The 22,695-nt window shown below is 34.9% G+C and overlaps 3 protein-coding genes across 14 annotated transcripts; 1 reads left to right on the top strand and 2 right to left on the bottom strand.

Annotated features, from left to right (window-relative positions):
• Positions 1–10,263: 10,263 nt before the first annotated feature.
• Positions 10,264–12,934, top strand: LOC140977977 (uncharacterized). Of its 3 annotated transcripts, none has more exons than XM_073442697.1 (2): positions 10,264–11,594; positions 11,634–12,934. In XM_073442697.1, the coding sequence occupies exons 1-2, from the start codon at positions 10,325–10,327 to the stop codon at positions 12,779–12,781; spliced, it is 2,418 nt and encodes an 805-aa protein (XP_073298798.1). In that variant the 5' UTR covers positions 10,264–10,324; the 3' UTR covers positions 12,782–12,934. The 3 variants fall into 3 exon arrangements, with proteins under 3 accessions (XP_073298798.1, XP_073298789.1, XP_073298781.1); XM_073442688.1 differs by having other exon boundaries at positions 10,264–11,600; XM_073442680.1 differs by having other exon boundaries at positions 10,264–12,934.
• Positions 12,935–13,131: 197 nt separating this feature from the next.
• LOC140977995 (basic leucine zipper 34) lies at positions 13,132–15,372 on the bottom strand. Its single transcript, XM_073442709.1, has 5 exons — positions 14,691–15,372; positions 14,451–14,541; positions 14,218–14,344; positions 13,762–13,935; positions 13,132–13,549 (listed from the first exon to the last, which is right to left on the bottom strand). The coding sequence occupies exons 1-4, from the start codon at positions 15,257–15,259 to the stop codon at positions 13,775–13,777; spliced, it is 948 nt and encodes a 315-aa protein (XP_073298810.1). The 5' UTR covers positions 15,260–15,372; the 3' UTR covers positions 13,132–13,549; positions 13,762–13,774.
• Positions 15,373–18,087: 2,715 nt separating this feature from the next.
• On the bottom strand, positions 18,088–22,270 carry LOC140977921 (glucosidase 2 subunit beta). Of its 10 annotated transcripts, none has more exons than XR_012175502.1 (6): positions 21,987–22,270; positions 21,772–21,885; positions 19,771–19,866; positions 19,074–19,238; positions 18,510–18,926; positions 18,088–18,419 (listed from the first exon to the last, which is right to left on the bottom strand). XR_012175502.1 is itself a non-coding variant. In XM_073442623.1 (6 exons), exons 1-6 carry the CDS (start codon positions 22,075–22,077, stop codon positions 18,312–18,314), a joined length of 633 nt encoding a protein of 210 aa, XP_073298724.1. In that variant the 5' UTR covers positions 22,078–22,270; the 3' UTR covers positions 18,088–18,311. The 10 variants fall into 10 exon arrangements, 7 of the variants coding, with proteins under 7 accessions (XP_073298724.1, XP_073298725.1, XP_073298761.1 ...); XR_012175504.1 differs by having other exon boundaries at positions 18,088–18,422; positions 18,590–18,926; XR_012175503.1 differs by having other exon boundaries at positions 18,590–18,926.
• Positions 22,271–22,695: the final 425 nt, after the last annotated feature.

Here is a 22,695-nt window from a genome sequence, read left to right as displayed (position 1 = left end):
GGTTGCATGCACAACAAATCATGGGTATATGGAATTATATGAGAATGTTTATTCAATTCTTATCCCATTCTCTTCTCTCTAGCATACTCTTAGGGTGTGTTTGGTTGGGTGGATTAAACAAAGTTAGATAAATAATCAAATATTTATCTAATGTTTGGTTAAAATTTTAAGATATTTTAATAATTATTTTGACCCGATTTAAGATCCAATTGTATGGATAATTATTTGATTATTAATCTAATAAAACAAGTGGAATAGGCTATCAACACTCATCAAATTACATTTTTTTCCTCTTATTTCTTATTCCAAAACCCTGCTCACTTTTTATTTGACCACAAATTTTTATGCGACTTCTTTTTCTGCTTCATGACATTTCAATTATCCCAAAATTTTAAATATATATAAAGAATTTGAAATTCGGAACTCATTTTATACCATGGCAAATATTATTTTGTCGTTTATTAAAAAATACGCAATCCATAAATATATTTCTAATAAATATAACAACAAAATTAATATTCAAAATATTATTACTATTTTAATTATTAATTAAATGCATATTTACAAATATATTTCTAATAAATATATTTAAATTAATTTTAATAAATGTAAATTATAATTATAAATATTTAATTATCTATCAAATTATTTTAAGAATATTTATAATTATTTTAAAAAAACGATAATATTATAATTATTACTAAATTTTATTTAACATTAACATTCAAAACGTTATTGCTATTTTAATTATTAAAGTAAATGCATATTTACAAATTTATTTCTAATGAATATATTTAAATTAATTTTAATAAATGTAAATTATAAATATAAATATTTAATTATCTATCCAATTATTTTAAGAATATATATTTAATTAGCACTTGGGATATTTGGGTCATTACAATAAAATTTACAAAATTAATCATCATTTTAAAATTATACCAAACAACATGTTATTTATCATATCATACCATTAATCCATATCTCTCATTTTTTTAATCACTCTAATGACTAATCATTTACTTATCACATCATACGTACTAAACGGAGCCTTAATAAATAAATTGGACAAGAATGTGTGACTTCGAGCTGGACATCAATTAATAAACTAAATCGATACTTCAAAAACGCATAGAATTCTTCCATCGAATGGTTAAGACGCTTGCTAAAGTTTGCTAATAATCACGATAAATTATATTTTCAGATATTTAGGTAATTGCTTCTTCTAATTTTAATGTAGTTAAAAATCTTAAAATTTCTTTTATACGTTTCTAATTTTAGATCATGAGATTATGAATTTTTTATTTTATTTTATTTTTTAAAAAAGTCTCGTTCATATTTTTTAGAACAAGAAAAGAATTAATCATCTAGTCAAAATTTATGGAGTAAACAGACCCAAAGAATGGAATTACCTTCCACTCCACAAAGAAATTAACTTAACGATTACAAGAAAATTTCCTCAAAACAAAGTGTGAAGAGAAATTTCTCTAAAGAAAATGTTTATATAGCTATATATATATATAGCTTTCATTTTGGTTGGTGGCAAAATTACTTGAATTGTCTATTTTGTACGATGAGACAAACTTAACGATTTTGTGTTGAGTTTAGTGGGTGGCCATCGATCCGTCCACCGACACATATTTGAAATAATATCGACTCAATTTATCCATTTTATGTGACGGAGTAAGTGGGTCGATGGACCTAACTCGTTTTGAAAGTTCTATCGACGTCTCAGATAGAGAAATATAATTTTGAAAATATTTTAAAAGATATATTAATGTTTTATTTTCTTTGTAAAATGATAAGATAAAATTTAATTATGATAACCAAATCAAGTAAGTGTAATCTTATAATTAATTTTCAATATTATGTAAATTGTCATACCTGCTTTGTTTATTAAAAAGAATAAAAAATTAGGTAACGTGAGAGAATCAATATTTGTTGATTTTATAGTAAATTAATTGTCCAATCGACAAGTTATATGTCACATCGTTGACGTCACGTCTTCAATGAATTATGAAGGAGACAAATATTATATTTTAATAAAGAATTGATATTTATACTTATATTTTTGTTTATACTTATATTTTTGTTATTTATTTTATTATATTTTAATAAAGAATTGATATTTATACTTATATTTTTGTTATTTATTTTGTTATTTATAGTCTACTCATCAATAAATTTGATATATATAAAATATAGATATTACCAAAAGCAAAATATAGATAATATAAAATAGATTCGGAGATAATTAATAGGAAGTTGATAAATCTTGCCCCATAATAAAATTATATTCAGCCCATGACTCAAGCCAGAGCTTATAAATTTAGTGAAAATGACCCAAACTGCGAGCGGGCCAACATCCACGAATTTAATGGATCACCCATGCGTGTGGACCATCTTAGCCGGTTAGCCGTAGCTAGCCGATTATTGATGGATGCACCAGAAACGTATGATCTGAAAATTTACCCGGCTGAGTCCCCTGCTCTCAACATTAATCCAATCCAATTAAATGCAAGTGTTCGAGTTAGTAGACTAAGTGAGTGCTTTATTAATAGTCAGAAGTTCGATTTTTCCTACCAACTTCTTCTCGGATGATCTTATCACCTAGAGTTTGCTCAATCTGATTTATCTGACTAACGTGATTTGCAAGATATTACGTAACTATGGGGGTTCTTCAGCCAATATGCATCGAAAGATAACGATTGCGGATTCTAACGTTATAAAAAAATTAAATGCAATTAAGAGTAATGCGACATCACAAAATTGATTAGAATTATACCAATTCAAGAAAATGACATGCAATAATAAAACTTCTATTCGGGAACAACTTTTTGTTTAAATATAATTAGTATCTCACTCGTGCAATGCACGAAATATTAAAATTAATAAGTATGTACGTTTAGGGCAACTGTGGAAGAGTGCTATAAGATCAAGGATTGCAAAAACGCATACGAACTGGCCTCTGTACAATTGATAAACTTTGAAAATTCGACATTATCTTTCACTCCGAACATTGAGCCGGCCATAGCAGATTGGTTCAAAACGGCACTAACAATCCCTATGGTTCAAGGGCACGAAGTGCATCTTGGATTGCCGACTTTCTCTCTTCGTGACAAGAAAGTCCAATTCGAGTACCTAGTGGAATGAGTCTCACACAAGATTAAGGGCTGGGGCAGCAAGTTTTTTTCCGTCGGTGCCAAAGAAACCCTAATTAAATCGGTGCTACAATTAATGCCTACCTATGCAATATCATGATTTCGTCTTACTACGACAACATGTGCTTCTATTGAAAGGGAGTGTGCAAATTTCTAGTGGAGGTTGAAAATGAGAGACGGAAAATGCACTAGAAAACAGGTGACTTAATTCCTTTGTGAACCCAAATGCTTAGTAGGAATGGGATTCGGGAAACTGAAAGTTTTTGACAAAGCACTACTGGATGGACAGGTGTGGCGATTAATTCAGAACCCAAATTCCTTAATTGTGACTGTCCTTAGAGCTTGTTATTTCGTGCACCAGTACAGGATATCATGCAAGCAACCCTTGGGAGAAATCCCTCCTACATATGGCGGTTTATTTTGTGGAGTAGAGATTTATTAGAAAATGGACTTTATTGGCGGATTACCGATGTAACTTCAATGAATATCTTGCATGACAAATGAGTTCCGTATCTATGGTCAAATCTCAACCCATATGATGTCTGAACACCGGAAGGTGCACAAGTGAGCTCATGGATTTGTGACCATGAGTTGTGCGAACCACTCATCCGAAGTGTATGCCCATTACATAGCACAAGAGATCCTATATATCTCTCTATCGAGAACTAAACTCGGGAGCACAAGATTCTGGAAGTTTGGTCCAAAAGGACAATATTCGGTGAAGAGTGGATGCAAAATTGGTATTGGGCTGCACAATCCTCCTGAAAACTAGTCTGATTCCTTTATTGTACAGAATTGGTGGCGCTTTATTTGGTCTTTGTTGATTCCACCTAAGTTTCGTGTGTTTTGGTGGAGAGTTTTTCACAACACCATCCCTATTGAGACAAAATTTGGCAGTCGTCATGTTTCGATCTCAGGCTGGTGCTCGCTTTGCCATAATTATGTAGATTCGACTTGTCATTCAATATTCTATTGCTCAGCGGTGCTAGAATTCTAGAAAAATAATGTTTTATGATGGAGGCTAAAACACTCTGCGAGAATCATGAAATGTGATGCGATCCAGGTGAAATGGATGAGTCGGGTCGGATGCTCTACCGGATCTGCTATCAATATAGTAAAGGAACAGAGAACCAAACTTCTGGGTCAAAATCTTGCTTCTTAGGGTGGATAAGAGGATCTGTAACCAAGAAAGTAACCACGTGAAAGGGCACCGGAGGGGTGTCCGGCGTGACCACTCTGATGCTTAAGTCAGTGAAGGACTCAAGCTAAAACCCAATGTAACCAAGTGGTGATTGTGAAATTGGTGTGGAGGGTGGGAAGTAAATGAACAATAAGTAAGAGCATTCAATGTATGAATAGATAGTAAATGCAGAGAAGGAACCTGATATTTATAGTAGAGTATGTAATGCTGACCTCGTTCTTTATGCTGATAATTAATTACAGTAGGACGGCTGATTATACCCTATTGTTCTGACATGTCGAATCTCATATTAGTCAGATCCAGCCCACCTGATTTTGTCACCCACTTGCATTGGTGTCAGAGATAGGTAGGCTGCACACACTCTACTTTATCGGCGCAATTAAATGCAGCACTCATATCGAAGTGGCTTGGGTAAAATGCCTTTCGGGGAACCACCTGACGTTGCATTATCGATTGTTGACGTAAGCCTTAAGACTTATGACATGTAACGAAGCTCTTCGATTTCTGAAAGGAATCATTGCAATGCCTCGATATCTGTGCACATCTTTTCGACTGCCCGACACAACTTTCGAGGCATATCTGTGTCGTACACGTGTCCTCCCATCGACGATCAAGATCACTTCCTACCACCTATATATAGTAGCACGAGAGTTTTTCCAAAATCATTTTCAAATTCAAAAAGGCGGCCAAACTCTTGCAATTTTCTCTCTCAAGCTTTCCGACGCGCAACCCTCTTCTCCGCCGATCTTTACTCTTACCATTTACGTTCTTTCCCTGCTTCTCGTAAGTTTCTCAACTCTCTTTTTTAGTCAATATGTCAAACTCTACTTCTTCAAGTTCTGGTAAAAATGTCAGGGGTCGTTCGCATGATAACTCCCCGACTCTTTATGAAAATTCTGTTCACATCCCCACAGACATTCTTATTCCTTCTTCCCGACTTATCCCACAACAAAAAACCCACACTTCTTCCTCTCGGCCTGCCGGTACCTAGGTTAAAGGAAAAGAGAAGGTAGCAGGGCCCCTATGGTTTTCTTCAGTAACCTCTACCCTTCGCCCCGAGTCTTCTGATGAAATTAGGTCGCTAGGGTCAATCCCTTCCAACCACAAGATTAAGATACCCCGGCCAAATGATCACCCGGACACCCCACCCCCAGGCTATCAAACCTTTTTCATAGAACAACTTAAGAGTGGTCTTCGATTCCCCATCCATCACTTTTTCGAGGGGATTGCCCGGTTCTTCGGGCTTCCGATTAACCATTTCCACCCGAACGCCTTTAGGATCATGGCGGCCATCTTTATTCTTTTCCGTATGAAAAATCTACCCATCAACTCCCACATCTTCCATTTTTTCTATTCCTGCCGGTTTAATGACGGGGTCTTTTCTTTTATGGCCCGGATGAAATACCGATTCTTGACAGACATCCCTTCTTCCTTGAAGGAATGAAAAACCAAAATTTTCTTCCTCCAACTCCCCACTCCACTGACCTGTTCAACAGGTTTCGCATCTTCCATGCCCGAGCCATGGATAATGACCGGGTCAGGAGGATAGACTATTCCCGGGTCAATAAGACGACGACCCGATTGGAAAACCGGATCTTAAGTCGCTCGGGACGTTGAAGGTACGGTTTGGAGAATTTGTAAAAGAGGCCAGTCAAAAGGCCGAGCCACTGAACACCCGGAGCATCGCCTTCCCGGGCCATTGGATGCCCTGGCCCTCAAGTGGTTCCCTGAAAGACATTTTACCCAGGCCACTTCGATATGAGTGCTGCATTTAATTGCGCCGATAAAGTAGAGTGTGTGCAGCCGACCTATCTCTGACACCAATGCAAGTGGTTGACAAAATCAGGTGGGCTGGATGTGACTAGTATGAGATTTGACATGTCAGAACAATATGGTATAATTAGCCGCCTTACTATAATTAATGATCAGCACAAAGAACGAGGTCACCATTACATCATCTACTATAAATATCAGGTTCATTCTCTGCATTTACTATCTATTCATACATTGAATGCTCTCAGTTATTGTTCATTTACTTCCCACCCTCCACACCAATTTCATAATCACCACTTGGTTACATTGGTTATTAGCTTGAGTCCTTCACTGACTTAAGCATCGGAGTGGTCACCCCGGACACCCCTCCAGTGCCCATTCACGTGGTTACTTTCTTGGTTGCAGATCCTTGTATCCACCCCAAGAAGCAAGCTTTTGACCCAGACGTTTGGTTCGCTTTTCCTTTACTATATTGATAGCAGATCCTGTAGATCATCCGACCCAACTCATCTATTTCACCAGGATCACCTCAAAATGAAAAAGGTATGCATGCATGTGGGTGATGACTCAAAAAAATCTAGCCGAATTCTAGGAATTCATTTGTCAAGCATGGCTGGTATGGGGGCTAGATGTCGGGCAGTACATGACAGTGAGATTCAAGCTCCTTATCCATTAGTGCTTTACCCACAGGCTCACAAAGTCTCTCATCCTTCGACTATCCCTACCCCTACCAATTGGCTGCTCGACTTGGGTGCCTCTCATTACGTGACAACTGACCTTGAAAATCTCGCACTCCATACTCTATGTCGGGTCTGACACGGGACACCATGGTTGTTGATAACAGAACTGGTTTCTCTTTCCCGACTCAGGTACCCACTCGGGTGCCTCTCATTGTGTGACTACATTGAACTTCGATTTTTTACTAGTTTAGATTTAGAATGTTGGAGAACCCCTAAATTTAAAAAAAATATATCATATATTATAATTCAAGTCGGATTTGGGGGTTGTAATTTCTTAATTTGTTACTGTGGTAAAATTTATAATTTGTTGTATTATTTAAATAAAAAAACACAAAAATTACATTTTTTTTAAAAAAAAAATCATAAAATTCATTAAATAATATTGCATCTCTCGAATAACCTAGTTTTTCTTGATATAACTTTACTCATTTAATGAAATAATTGTTGGATTAAATATACTTTTAATGTATTCTCAAATTAAAATCAACAAACTATATAATTTTTGTTTTTCAAAATATAAAATGGAAAGTCTATTTATAAATATCGATAACAGTCTCTCGAATTTAAATATTTATTATTGGATAATGTCTCATTAAAAATGTTTTAAATCAACTTATTAAAATTTTACTACTAAATTTTATATAATTAAGAAAAAACTCATTTTATTTTATTTAATTTTAAAACTTAGTGTAATTATGTTCATTATTTTGTTAAAAAAATATTTTAGTTAATTATATTAATTTATTGGAAAGAATTTGAATATTTTTTATATTTAGTAGTTTACATAGTGGAAGAAAGAAGAAATAATGAAAAAGTGGGTAAGAACTTTAAAAATAATATAAAGGTCAGGAGAGAGAAGAAACCATCACGTGTGTTAATGCATTTGAGGGTAAATACGAGGCTCGAGGTTGAAGAAGACGATGGGTGATTGTTGGTGTCATGAGTTTGTACGGGCAATGATTGGCTCCTGACAGATTTTTAGGCGAAAGAAACATGAATAAACCGATCTTATACCGAAAAGAGAGGGATTCCAAAACTGTTCAGTATGAGAATGTGCAGTTGAGGAGTTCCTTAAAAGATTTGATTGATACTAATCATATTAAAAAATTACATCTTCTTCTCAGTAGTTTATTACATAAAAACTCCAAGATTAAATGTGCTTGTCTTGAGGCAATTATGGATGTATGACTCTCTGAGAAGTTTCTTAGGTGTGTGTCCAAGTGAGGACATAAGTACGCTGGAAAGAGTCGTCTTGATACAGTAGAGACAGCCGTCGAATATGGGGGTGTTACAATTGGTATCAGTGCCGGCCTCTCCTAGGACGGTGTGGTTCGTGGACGAAGCAAGCGAAAGCTAATGGGCATGTTAGGTCCGAGGCCGAAGAGGACGGGAGGTGATCGTCGGTGTCATAAGATTGCACGGATAATGAACATCTCTTTGGCGGGCTTCTAGGTGAAGAGAATATGAATGAATCAATCTTACACCGGAAAGAGATAGATTCCAAAACTGTTCATGCATGGGAATGTGCAGTTGACGAGTGCTTAAATATTTGATTTGTATCACTCATGTTAAGAAGGTGCATCTTCTTTTCGGTAACTTATCGCATAAGAACTCCAAGATTAAACGTGTTTGTCTTGGGTAATGATAGCATGGGTAACCCTCTGATAAGTTTCTTATAGTGCATACGAGTGAGAACATAAACACGATTGAAATACTCTTCTTGGAGCAATGGAGATAATAATCGAATTTGGAGTGTTATAGTAAACATGTAAAAATGTGGTTATAAGGAAGTTTAAGTCACGAAGTTGAGAGTCGAAACCCACTTTTGATTGACACTAGCGCACTCGTGTGTGATGTGTGTGTACAATATTTTTTAAATTAATTTAATATATATTCAAATAAAAAAATATTATGGTTCTAAAAATTAATGAAATATCGTACTATTATTTTGAATTGATTATATTTATATGAGTGTCAAATAATAATTTTAAAAATTATTAAAAGACTAAACGAATAAAAAAGAACAAAATATAAGATTTACATCATTTTAAAGATAAAAAAAATATGATTTCTTTTTGTCTCTATTAGGAAGATTATTTATATATAGAAGATATAGATATAGATGAGACGTTGATAAGTTAATTTTGCATTGGGTAACCCAAAAAAGGATGTATAAATCATTATTATATTTTACCATTTAAGATGCAACTTTTAGATAGATTATTTTGATCTGAGAGGGATACGACATATGAATTTCAAATAACATTTATAACGAGTGTATTTAAAATCTGTTATAATTATTTTTGAAAATATTAAACTTGATATAGATTGAATTTAAAATTTGTCAGTAAATTTGAGTTTGACTGATCGGATCAACTGAACACGTCATTTTAAAATGATTGGTTGAATTACGTTTTTAGGAACCGTTTGTGATTATCTATTAGTTATTAAACATTAAAATTCCAATTAATTGTTCTATTAGATTTATGAGAGTGTAATATGTACGTATACAAAGATTTATATAAGTAACCAAGTTAAGTGTGATTTTATTTATAAAATTTGCAAAATTAAATTAGCGTTTAAAAGATAAAATAAAATTGAAGTAGAAAATTATTTGTGAAACAAATAACATATTATAGATGGGGAAAAAATTAAAAAGAAATAAATATTTTTTGAAAAAAATTAAATTTAGTAATTTTCATATAACATATTTAATATAAAAAAAATACTTGTGGAATATTTTTTATTAATATATTTAATATATCATTTGATAGGTCAAAAATAGGTTCCATTTTTTTAGTCATGTAAATAGTCAGTTTCATCAAATATTTGAGAATTTTCATTCTGAACTTATTATTACTTATCATTATGAAAACTTAATAAAAAAAAAATTAATTATTAAAATACTCATAATTAATTTCAATTACGTAAGTCAATAAAATTTTATGACTTTCCTATGTCTAGGGTAATGATTCATTAAAATAAAGCATAACTTAGAATTTAAAATTTGTAATAATTTAATATTAGAAGTAATAAAATAAAGAGAAATAATAAAATATAAATAAAATAAAGTTTATAATTTTAAAAACACAAAATTTCAATTTAATGACTTATTTAAATTTAAAACTTGTAACATTTTAAGATTAAAAGTAATAAAATATAAATAAAATAAAGTTTATAATTTAAAAACACAAAATTTCAATTTTAATTTTAATGACTTATTTAAGCTATATAAGTAAACTTTTTACAAATATCAAAAAACTTAAAAATAAATAAGATTAAAACGAACGGGCTGGCCCAGCCCTCCTAGATTGGGCCAACCCAAACTAAAGGAGCATTAAATTAAATTTTCTTACCCAAAAAAAAATGAATTAATTCTGCAGTTCGAGTAGTCTTTTCACTTGTCTGCTTCAAAGTGTAATCGTCTGTGGTTGCACAGCGAACGAAACATGTCCCGTCCCTCGCACTGCCCAGGACCTGTAAAGCAGCAACAGATCGATGAATCCGGCGAGGATCCTCTCTCGCTGAACCTAACTCGAGAAACCCCTAATCAACCCGACCCACCATCAAATCCTGACGGTGAAGAGGGGGAAGGAGAAGAACAAGAACAAGAGCAAGTGGAAGAACCGGAAGAACAAGAAGAAGAAGAAGAAGAAGAGGGGGAAGAACAAGAAACCCCCCAAAACCCATTAATTCAAATGGGTATGAATCTCGATGTCGTCCCGCCTATTGTTGACCCCCACGTGTCAGTTTCCGGTGTCACTCTCGCATCACCCTCCGACAACTTAAACCCTCGGCGAGGACCGAACAAGCGAAAGAAGGCTAAGCCCAACCTGAGAAAACAGCGGTCCATCCTGAGAAAGTTAGAATCTTTGAAGGTAAACTTTAATCCCATTCCCTTCATACCCATAAAGATTCTTGATTTTTCCAAGCATGAGAAGCTTTTGAAGAAGCTTGGCCTGTGGGATTTCGTTCACATTGATTTCGATAGGAATATAAGGGTGGACTTGATTGGGCAGTTGGTTGTTAGTTATGATCCCAAATTGCAGTGTGGTTACGTGGATGGTCACCGCATTTCTTTCATTAGGGGTGACTTTGCTCGTGCGTTCAAGCTGCCTTCAAAAAAGAAGGCCAATGTGGGTGGGGTGGAAGCTGTGGTGTTGGATGTTGAGGATGTGTCGGACGATTCAATAGGGTTCATTCTGGAGTTTGTGTCGGATTGGGTTCTTTTGCACGAAGACGCGTGGATAACACCGAACCCGGTTATGAATTGGTTAAGTTTGATAAAGGGTGGACAACCTGAGAAGGTGGACTGGGCTGGATTGTTTAGGTTCATGGTGGAGAATGAGCTGAAGCAGGGGGATCAGTTGGGGGATTGCTACTATGCATCGCATTTGCAGTACTTGTTGAAGTTTCAGCGTGAGACGGTGTTCACAAGGCAGGAGGATCTGGTGGCTGAAAAGGTGGAGGTGGAAGCGGAAACTATGGGAGAAGAAAAAGAAATCAATGAGGAGAATGTGATGGCCGGTAATTCAATATTGGATGATCAGGGTGAAAAAAGTTATGTTGTGGAGGCGCCGAGCATTGAACTGACCCTTGGACAAGATGGTGGGAAGGAAGTAATTATGCAAGATCTTGAGATGACTGATGTTGAAACGACAAATGTTGAGAAATGCAAGGACGATGGTGATGGTGATGGTGATGGTGATGGTGATGGTGGTGGTGGTGGTGATGATGAAGATGATGTTGATGATGAAGATCCGGAGGAGGTGGGCAAGGAGCAAGGACAGTGGCTTTTACGTGGGAAGAACAATCTGGGAGAGCATTTCTTACAACCTTGTAGCATGGAAGATGGTGAAGGCTTTGAAAACCTTGAGGACGAAAATGGTCAAGGCTTTGACAACCTGGAGGATGGCAAAGAAGATGACGTAGAGGAGACAGAAGGGGATGGCGGTGATCAGGGATTTGATGTTTTTCCTGCTGTTAATGATCTTGATGCTGAAGGGCTCACGGGTAATTTTCTTCAAGCCATGGAAGCAAACCAGGTTGCCTTTAATTCACAGGAGCGGCTTCATGGCCCATCTTCGGTGGATATTACTAGGGATGATATGCGGTGCATGGATCCTAGCCCATCTTTCTTTAACACCTCGGGTAAAAGGGTTATTGAACATGACACTGATATGGGCCACGATTCACTCGATGATAGCAACAAGAGATTGAGGATCAATGATTCCTGGAACCATAAACCTGTAGATTTTCATACCTGTGTGGAAGAAATTCAGCAACTGGTGGGAAAAACTAGGATGTTGTATGAAGAGAGGGAACAAGCACTGGAACAGGTAAATATGAATCAACAGATCTTGCTCAATGAGTTGCAGAAACGGGATGCCCTGATGGAACATTTGCACAAGAGTAGAATGGAAGAGATGCAAAAGAAAGACGGGCTGATTTATCGCCTGGAGCGTGAATTATATCTAGCGGAGAGTGTCATCGATGGTTACCGCAAGGCTTTGAAAGAAACCCGTAAGACATTTGCAGAGTACAGGCAGACCGTTCAACTTACTGAAGAGCCGACATACAAGGATGCTGGACCTGGGGGTCTTATGTTGAGCACAACCGAAATAGAGAAGATACGCCAGAAGCAGGAGGAGTATAATATGAACTGTTTACTTGTGGAACAAAAGTTGAAGGAGGCAGAAGAGCAATGTATGCATGAGTTTAATGCATACGTGGATAAAATCAATATTCTTGATAAGAAGTTGACAGATGTCGAGGCGGCCGCTAAAGAACTCATTCAATCCTATGGAACTCGAAATGTTCAACCAACTGAAGACAAAGTAGATGAAGTTTCAACGCCAGCTGATGACAAAGTAGATGAAGTTTCAACGCCTCATCCGATTGAATGATTTCTAAGCTGAAACATTTCCTTTTGTCCTGTACAATTTGCTAAGATGCACTTTTGCTTTGGTGTGAAAATGCTCCGGAATTTGGTCTGCTATTATTGTTGTGCAACTTGTAGGCCATTTGAGCCGTTCGTTTTACTGCGTTAGAACCTTGTATATCTTGATGGTATTCATTATTTAGTAGCCCTTCTGACAGGCTCGTGGGGAATATAACGATATTGAAGAAAATCAAAATCTTAGGATTTTTTAAATTTGGATTAAAAGTTAGGGATCATTTTGGTTTTCCCCCAAAATATGAATATAAATTGTCTGATTGTAATAATGTATTATTTTTTATAGTAAAGATGAATGAATATTCACGAAGAATTCTTTGTTTCATTTCTTAAAGAATACAAAGGCATACATGCACCAGTGCAGGCGAAAAAATACTGAAAAAGGTGCAATAGACAGACACTGATCACCAAGAAAAATCCACTATCAATATAGTAAATGAAGACTGGCAAACAAAGATTAATAAATAAAAAAACAACACTCATCCAAATTAAATTTAAAAAGAAAAAAAAATAGACCACGATAAATAAATAAATAAAACACAGTCATCCAAATTAAATTTAAAAAGAAAAAAAAATAGATCACGATAAAGGGGAAAAATGGGGAATTTCCCCGAACCCAGGATTAAAAAAAACGAAAATAAATTAAATTAAGCCTTCTCATTGAGTAATTTCACCTCTCATGAATATCAAGCAAGCTGAGTTACATATGATGATGATCCTGCATGATCGATGATTGTCATTAGCGACAAAGCTTGAATATGACGTTGACGCATGTAATCTCATATCAACATTCACGATGAAAAATGACCGAAATTTCTTAAAATCTAAAACGTTTTCTTTCATTTTTTCCCCAATTTACTTGTCTTTCATTCGAATTAATTTAAATATGTGAAATTTAAAAAATAAAAATAAAAAGAAACATAAACATACCTTAAAACTTCGATCAGTTAACTAGTTGCTCAATATCAGAAGCACGGTTAGTATCAGCAGTCCTCGGCGGTGATTTCGGCAGTGGCACGTTAGAGTTTTCCATGTTCTTTATATTTTGTTCACAATATATTAGCCTCAGCCTCTCAATCTCTCTTTTCAACGCTTCTTGATGGGCTATATATTCAAAATAAATACAAAGGAATTAGAAAGGCTATATATATAATGATGCCTGCCTAATTTTTTTATACGGATCGATGAAGAATTTACTTAACAATTAAACATCTCGCGCGAGCAGTGACTTGGGACCATGCACATGATCTGATTCTATGACTGAGAGAGAGCTCCTAACAATGATTTCATTTCCATAATTATTATCTTGCAAAATTTATTGCTTAAAGTTTTTGACAATCGTATATATGTATAAATTTTTTTTAAAAAAAAATGACATATATTTACCTTCTTTAAAAACTTTATCTTGGGCTAAAGCTGCAATTCTTTGCTTGAGAACACTGTTGTCAACATTTAGTACCAGGCGCTGGTGGTCCAGAAAAGCTACCCTCGGGGACAACACTGAAACTTCAGCCTTCACATGAGTTTCATAAAATTAATTATATGCTTGATTTTAAATAATATATGTAAATCATGCATTATTATACGAAACTTAAAGTAAAGAATAGATGTTAACATACTTGAAGGGAAGTAACACTGCGTTCTAGCTCGGATACGTACTGTAGTTTCCTGACTCTTGACCTTTGAGCAGATTGCCGATTGGCAAGAATTCTGATGATGATGATGATAAAGAATTAAGCAATGATTTTGATTTCGAGTTGCTTTTATATTTTTCATGCAAAAATGTCAATTGGGATTTGAATTTTAATTAATTTATATGCAAGAGATAACTAGCTAGCTAGCATGATCATGATGAGCACCTCTTAATCCTTTTTGGATCAAAAATCTTCTCATTTGAATTATCTGGAGTGTGCTCGGCGTTGAGCTCGTTGGATTTGCATGAGCTTTGCACTTCCTCGGGCTCACTCTTAGGCTTCAGATGACGGGACGACGGACCTAGTTTCTTCACATCGTCATCCATGCTGTTATGATCAGACGGCGATGGAGACGAAGGGTTCGAGCACGACATCGTGGGCCCCGCCTCGTCGGTGAACATGGACATGAACTGCTCATCGTCGAATCTTTCGAACTCGTCACAACCGATATCATCACTGGTGTTGATCAGATCAATGCTCCCATTTGGTACTATTGATGATTGCCTCCTGCATTCTTCGACTATCGGCGGATCAAGAAACGCGACGGAGTCGCTGGCAGACCTCCGGTGTGATCCGCGACGAACCGATGAGTAGTTGAGAAACTCATCGATATTCCACGAAGGGTTTGAGGTGAGATTGTTTATTGATAAGTTGTGATCATTTGACATGCTTTGCGGCGAAAATTGAGGCCAATTCTGTGTCATGCTCGGCACTTTTGGAGGCAACTGCGCCATGTTAGCTAGAACTAGGCAAACACATATGGTATCGGTATCAAGTATATATAATCTAGCATAATAAGAACCAAACCATCGGAAAGTTCACACAGCAGCGCAATAACATATTATAATACACACACTCTCGAAAATTAATGACAAAATATATGCTAGAATTACTTTATATATATACACACACACTTTAATGCTCAACCGGATGTAACCCATTCAATGGAGTACATTCCTTGAATCAGTGTTGAACTTGGATTTGGATCATCTGTTGTGACTCAAAACACAGCACTGTTGTGCTTTTTTTATCTGAGATGATGATCACCTCGTTTCGTCTGACAATTTTTCAAATTTATCTGACACTATGCGAAGTCCATTAGATGATCAACTGATCATCTCGTATAAAAAGTGCACATCACCATGTGCTGTGTTTTCAGCCACAGCAGAAGATCTAAATCCGTTGAACTGGTGTAGCATAGCATCACCCCAGTAAGCCCTTAAATAAATTAAAATACATACATACATACATANAATTTCACTTTTGGTCTAATTACATTCTCTATAAACATTTCCTAAGTATGAAGTTATAATATCAACAAAATTTTTTACCACTTCTTGTATGATATATGGAATGTATAAAATATAATATATTTCAGTTGATAATAAAGCAAATGGAATTAATATTGTGTGAATGAAGGTGGGGTCACATGGGAAGATTAGGACAGCTAGGAACAGATCATGCAGAAGTTGAGACCCAACCATATTTACTGGAAAAGTAGCCAGAAACCACGTGCATGCCTTCTGTGTATTCCAACCTTATTTTGCTTATAAACAATTTAGTAATAGCATGTTTTATTTTATTTTTTTTTAAAAAAATACATATTTTATATTGTTTTAACCTAAAAATGATATTTTATTATTGATTCTAATTACTAGAAGTTAAATATTTTAATGGGAATTTGAAAATACGATTTTTATGAGCAAAACCTAATGATATTGCTTCGTATTTATGAAGAAAGGCTGCAATAAGGTACATGCACTTGTTTAGTCTATTTGCACTCAGCATTCCCATGCTTTAATCTAACACCATGTGCTCTCTTCTGGAGGAGCTTATACCTAAACTAATAAAAACACCTCTTTAGAAAAGAATATGTCTTTTCACAAACTTGATCAGCTCTATATGGTCAAAATTGAATTTTAGTCATATATCTTTAAATTTTTGTATTTTTTTTCTGATGAGACATCGCACACGTCAACAACGTGGTACCATGTGGAAAATGATTGAAACTATATAATATAAAAAGGAACAAAAAATAGTTATGACTAAAATTTGACGACATAATCGATATTAAACAATAATCGCAAAAAAAAAAACAAATATATATGACAAAAATTGTAAATTTCCGTGCATACATGTGTATATATTATATGTACACACTACAAGTAACGTGATCATTGACATCTTTTTTCCCATGACCATCAAAGTGATGCTTTGCAATGCACTAAAGTTGGTTCCCACAAGAGGGCATGCCATGTGATCCATCTTCCAATATTTCATTCACTTTTTCCATTTGTAGCTAGCTAGCAAACCCAACCAACTAATTTTTAAATCACTTATATATACACACACACACACACACACACACACACACACACAATTATTAGGGGAAGGATTGTCATACACATGCACACTGCAAGTAACGTGATAGTTGAGGTGTTACAGAGAGATATATTACAGTAAACAAAAAATCCTTTCCAAATATACCAAACGTATGTAATCAAAGTGGGCATATTATATGATATTTAAAAGAACTTTTATCGATTGTCTCACTGGAAAACTGAAACTATCAAATTTTGAGACATTTAAATAATGAACATTTCAACTAAAAGGATAACGTCCACATAAAAGATTTATGATGTCCAAAAAAAAAAAAAATTGTCCTAATGGAATTCATGAACATAATGTGGCGGTCGATGCCATGTTCCAAGGCTTGAGCTATGAGGGGAAGAAATAGAAAAAGAGAGACGGAGGATTATAGCAGGGAAGATGAGGATGGATGAAAGGTGATAGTGCGTCCTCATGTGACCATTGCCTCCCAAATGGTATCCACATGTAGGGCATCTCTTATTCTATGCTGTTTCCCCTATTTCAGTGTAACTACTTGAAATTGGACATTGATCATTTATTTATCTTTTTGAAGCCACTAATCGTGATTTATAATTTGAAGCCACTTGTGGAATAATATATATCCTTATTTTATATAATGATAAGATCACATTCTCCAAAAAGTTAAAAGTTATAAATCATTATGTTGTTTTTATATATTGATTTATCATACATCATTCATCATCCTCTCCGGCTTCCACGAGCAAAACAGTGTCTTTTAAGTCATAAGTTACGTTTTGTCAAGGGGAACCATGATACCCCGAAAGAAAATACAAATGGGATGCCAAAGTTCAGGAAAATAGAAGAACAATGCCCACCAAACCGAGGGAACCAAACATTGCAAACTCTTTGCGGTATTTGATTCTAAATCATGGGAATTCTTTCGATTGCATTAGGATGGCAAAAATAAAATTTTTTTTAAAAAAATCTAAAACCATCTATTTCGGTTTATCATCTTTTATAAACCCAACTAGAATTGCGATTTGAGTTGGTTTAACCACGTTTGGTATTTGCTTTTTTGCATTTTTCTTTATTTTAAGTTAGATATTTTAACATACAATCGCATAACTTTTGCATTTTAACGGAATAATAAGTCAAATCAAATCAAACCAAACCTACTTATATTTATTCGTTATTTTAAATGCACCTATATAAATTCATTCAAAGAATTAAATTTCTCAATCCAAAATCACAGTAAACATTAGTTTAAAGCAGTTGCTTCAACCATTATGCTCATGTACATATTCACACCAATTCCGGTACGAAGCTGATACCACCACTTATTATAATATTTTCAAGTAACAAGTTATATTTCATAGAAGTATAAATTACTAAGTAATATGTTGTTATTTCAGGTGGCGACTAACCTCGGTCGGCTCTTCCTAGGTCCAGTCTTAATTATACATCATACCCCTCAGTTGAACCAAATCTCCTATGGTCGTCAAGGCGCGTGAGATGTCCATTCCCTAAGAATCCCCGAAAGGAAATGGAATTGATGTCGCATACCTGCTTCAAATTGTGTTATAATAATTTATCTAATGCTTTTGGATGAATGAAAAGTATATATTTTAGGAATTACAAACAAGAGTCATTTACCTCTCTATTACATAAGAAAACAAGCGACAATAGCATCAAAGTACTGAAAAAAGATGATGAAACATCGTCTAAAACAATACCAATGTTGCAGTCACAATCAAGATATCAAAGGGGCATTTAATCCATCAGGAGTCATAGCTAAAGATCTTTATCTGGCTTCTTGACTGATTGTAAGAGAACAATTTTCATTTGCAGTATTTCAGTCACAATTTACTTAATTGGGCTCTACATAACCTACACTCATTAAACCGATTTTCAGAATCCAAAGTCAAGTGAATACCCTATCAATTAAGGGTTATGTCAAATAATACTTACTTTAACAAAAAAACGAGTAAATACAAAGAGATGAAGGATAGTATACCAAGTTTAGAGAAAGATTCCAGCGATGAACCCATTCAATGAGTTCTTCTTCTGGCTCTACGTTTGCAAAATAGTCGAAAGGTCACAAAAAAAACAACAAAACCCAGCTGGAGCCAGACCAAAGCCTTCAAACCTGGAATTGTATCTTACTGATCACCGTCATAAAATTATTTAAATGCAACTTGATACCACTCAAACATGTACCTCTAAGTTTATGTGTCGAGTCCTCCGTATTAATCCCAGGTTTACTTTTTCTTGAATTACCAAATGAGTCGTAATCTCTTGTTTGGTAAACAATATTTCCACCCATGACGCAGGTGTTGGGACAGATTGCAGTTCCATCATATTCGTCACTCCCATCACAACAATCTAAAATAACAGGAAAAAGTAAATTGTAAACCTTATACTTCAAAAACATAATTTAAATTGATTATGCACACGACAAACAAAACTAATTAACGTTCATCAGTTTGCTATAAAAAAATTCTATGACTTGTAGGGAAAAATGAGGGCTAGGACAAATATTGTACTTCTTTGCATGGTCACTTACTGATGTGACACTCTCAATCAAAGAGGAGTGCTTGGGCATGGAAATTGGGGATGAGAATTATGCAATACAAGAAAAAGCGCTACTAGGTAGTTCATGTCAAAGACACCTCGCACCCAAGTCTAATGTAATCCAAATGCATATAGAATATGGACTGACAAATCTTTGACTAAATAAAGACAAAACTGTAAATCCATCAAAGTTATTCATGAACGATTTGCATTAAATTTCAAGTATTATGCATCTAATAACTTATCTTGTAGCTTGGTTTTTGGTTTTTTTCACTTCAAGGACTTGTATTGTCGCTTACATGATGTTATATTCAGAAAACTTTTAACTCAAACTACCACTCACCACAAATATCGTCATTCACACGAGATGAAAATAAGAATCTTGGAGTACTTCCTGCATTTCTGCAGTAGAATTTACCAGCTGGGCATGCAGAAGTTCCTGCATATTCAAAATGAAAGGCCAAAAGAGCTAATCAGTGGATGACTTTCTCAAGGGCATTCAAATCAAAATCATGCAGCTTGCGAAAAAATAAAGAGTATGATACTGAGGTTCATAAAGCACCTACCACCTTCCAAAAAGTCATGCACATAGATATTCTGTGCACCCTTTTCTTCTTTTGTTAATATGTCCGAGCATAAAGACTTGGTATTAATCAAGTGAAAATTTATGCTCAGAGTTCTAACCCTCGCATTTGATGCCCAAAAATTATTTTAGACTAAAAGAATAATCAGTGAAGTGTTGCCATAATAAGATTAGTAGAGTGAGCCCAATGCAACAAAACTTTATATGGTTTGGACGGCTCAAAAGTGCTTACAAACACTCATTTCTTTTTTTCCAGTAAGAATCCACTAAATAATCTTTAAACAATACAAGTCGAAACCACTGAAGTCTGAAACAATATAAGAATATGCTATCAATTGTCAAAACCACTTGGAACCACATGACTGGACAACTAGGATACACAGACCACCACTTGGACTCCAATATTTTAAACCGTTAACAAAGATTATCCTATACAACCAGTCAACCAGTAAGAAAAATTTTGGATTCACGCCTGACTCGATGATTGTTAACTTTTATTTAAGAACCTCAATATGCAAAGTGAGTGAAAAACCAAAGTAACCTCAAAAAACTGATTTTTGAAGTCCAAAGAGTCCGCATTGTTTTGTTTATGAAGAGGTGAAGGCAATTACCCATTGAGTTTGATTGATTAAACTTTCAGTAGCCTCGATGTTTGACAAACTTGTGTATTCACAGGCAATTTTTTCAATGGTCGGATTTCAAAACTTGAAAATACGGCAGCGACTGTCCCGATAATCCCCAAACCTCTGCTAATAAATATGTAATTTTAGCATTTCAAAAAGCCAAAAGGTATCACGGGTTAGTTGCCTTGTTTTATCCTTATTGCAGAGATTAGAGTCTAGGATCACTAGCCTCCACCGCAATCCTTCTAAAAGCCTGTAATCTCAACTTTGATTCAGCATAAACAATTTAGTCCTCAGCCATGTCCGAAAGATAACCTCGAAGTCACATCATCTCTATTACCTTCAAAGGAAACTTCCAGTAGGCATAATCAACCGGATCCCCCTTGATACCAATACCTTCAATACCAGAGCATAGTCCTATCTAAAAAGACTATAACACGAAACGTACTCACTTCTAAGTTTTTGTCATCATCCCAAAACCTAGAGACAATAATGTTTGTAACAAGGCCATTTCAATGTTTTATGATTAAAAAGGGTATACTCATGGACATTTTAAATGTTTTCACTGTATAAAACTATCGTCTGATCTATTCTTAAATATTAAGAAAAAATTTTAATTTATGAAAAACATGTGAATTTTTTTAATATGAAGAACGTAATCTATATGCCCACAAATGAATGGACCCATTTGCCTGGTGGCTAGTGTTATATGATATGTACTGTATACGAGTTCCATACAGGTAATAGCTTCGACTAACTAATTGATACATCATAATTTGCGCTATCTATACTCATATATTGGTCTATACTATATTGCAAGAGGGGGTTTATGGACGTTTTTTCCTTTGCTTAAGTAACTCCTCTTTCCTTTTAAATTCCCATTCTATTTAATATTCTAAGAGAAGGGATGATAGTAGACTATACGCTTAAATTTTCCCTTTGATCGTCAAATTCTGTTTCTTTTTCGTAAGTGAATTAATGTTATCAACGAATTCCTCCGCCAATTAGTTCGTACCTCACTAAATTTTTGGCACTTGTGTCACCTGCAAGTTAAGAAACGGAAACCCACTATCCAAACAAACAAACAAAATTTGGGAAACAAAAACAGGAATTAAACTTTTCGGGGGAAAGAAGTAACCAGGTTCATCGGTTCCATCTAAGCAATCGCAGAAGTTGTCATTGAGACGATCTCTGGAAAAGGATTTGGACCCATCTTTACATTTGATGAAATCTCCATGGTAGTACTTTTCATCTGAAATCGCGAACACCAATGCTACAATTTAAGCAAAAACCTCATATATGTCTTGTAAGTGTGCGTTTAGAGGGAGACAACAAAAGGAGAGAAAAATTGACCTAAGGGATGAATCCCATGCGAAGAAGACGAGGAACAAGGGACTTGTATGCAGACAGAAAAAAGGAACAGACAAAGAGCAAAAGCCGCCATATGGGTTAGCAGCGACAATTATTGATCTTCGCTGATTTTACAGAATCCAGGACTGCACCAGCAGAAACCCGTGGAAAAATTTCACGAGGGGCAGCCCCAGCTGCTCATCTTGTGCCGGAGAAGAGAGCAGCGGGTGTTCCCTTCGGAGGTGAGTGCGCTACCAGTCAAGTTGAAATCAGAGTTTTAAAATTAATAATTTAGATTTATATTTTTTTCTAAAATCATGATACATTTTAAGTGAAAATGCCACCAATCACATGTATAATTTTTTTCGCTTAACGATCTCATATATCAATTTTGTGAAAATATATATTTAATTTGAATTAATTTATGAAAAAATATTTTTTTATATTAAAAATATTATTTTTTATTTTAAGTATTGATTCGATTGATCTGTCTAATAAAAATAAATTTATGATACTGTTTCACAACATTTTTATTCATTATTTTTAGTGGTGAGTCGAGTTAGTTCTACTTGAGACTTAAATCTCGTACTCTCTCTCGCAAATTTAATGTATAATTACACATGTTTAAAAGATGAGTTGATGTCTTTTAAACATGTGTAATTTATTTTCTATCTAAATCTATATATAAAGAATACGTTTATTAAACGAAAGT

Source organism: Primulina huaijiensis, chromosome 1, assembly GCF_012295235.1.
Source record: "Primulina huaijiensis isolate GDHJ02 chromosome 1, ASM1229523v2, whole genome shotgun sequence".
Taxonomy (NCBI): Eukaryota; Viridiplantae; Streptophyta; class Magnoliopsida; order Lamiales; family Gesneriaceae; genus Primulina; species Primulina huaijiensis.
The sequence above is the reverse complement of the archived record's forward strand: the minus strand, read 5'-3'. Positions and strand labels throughout refer to the sequence as shown.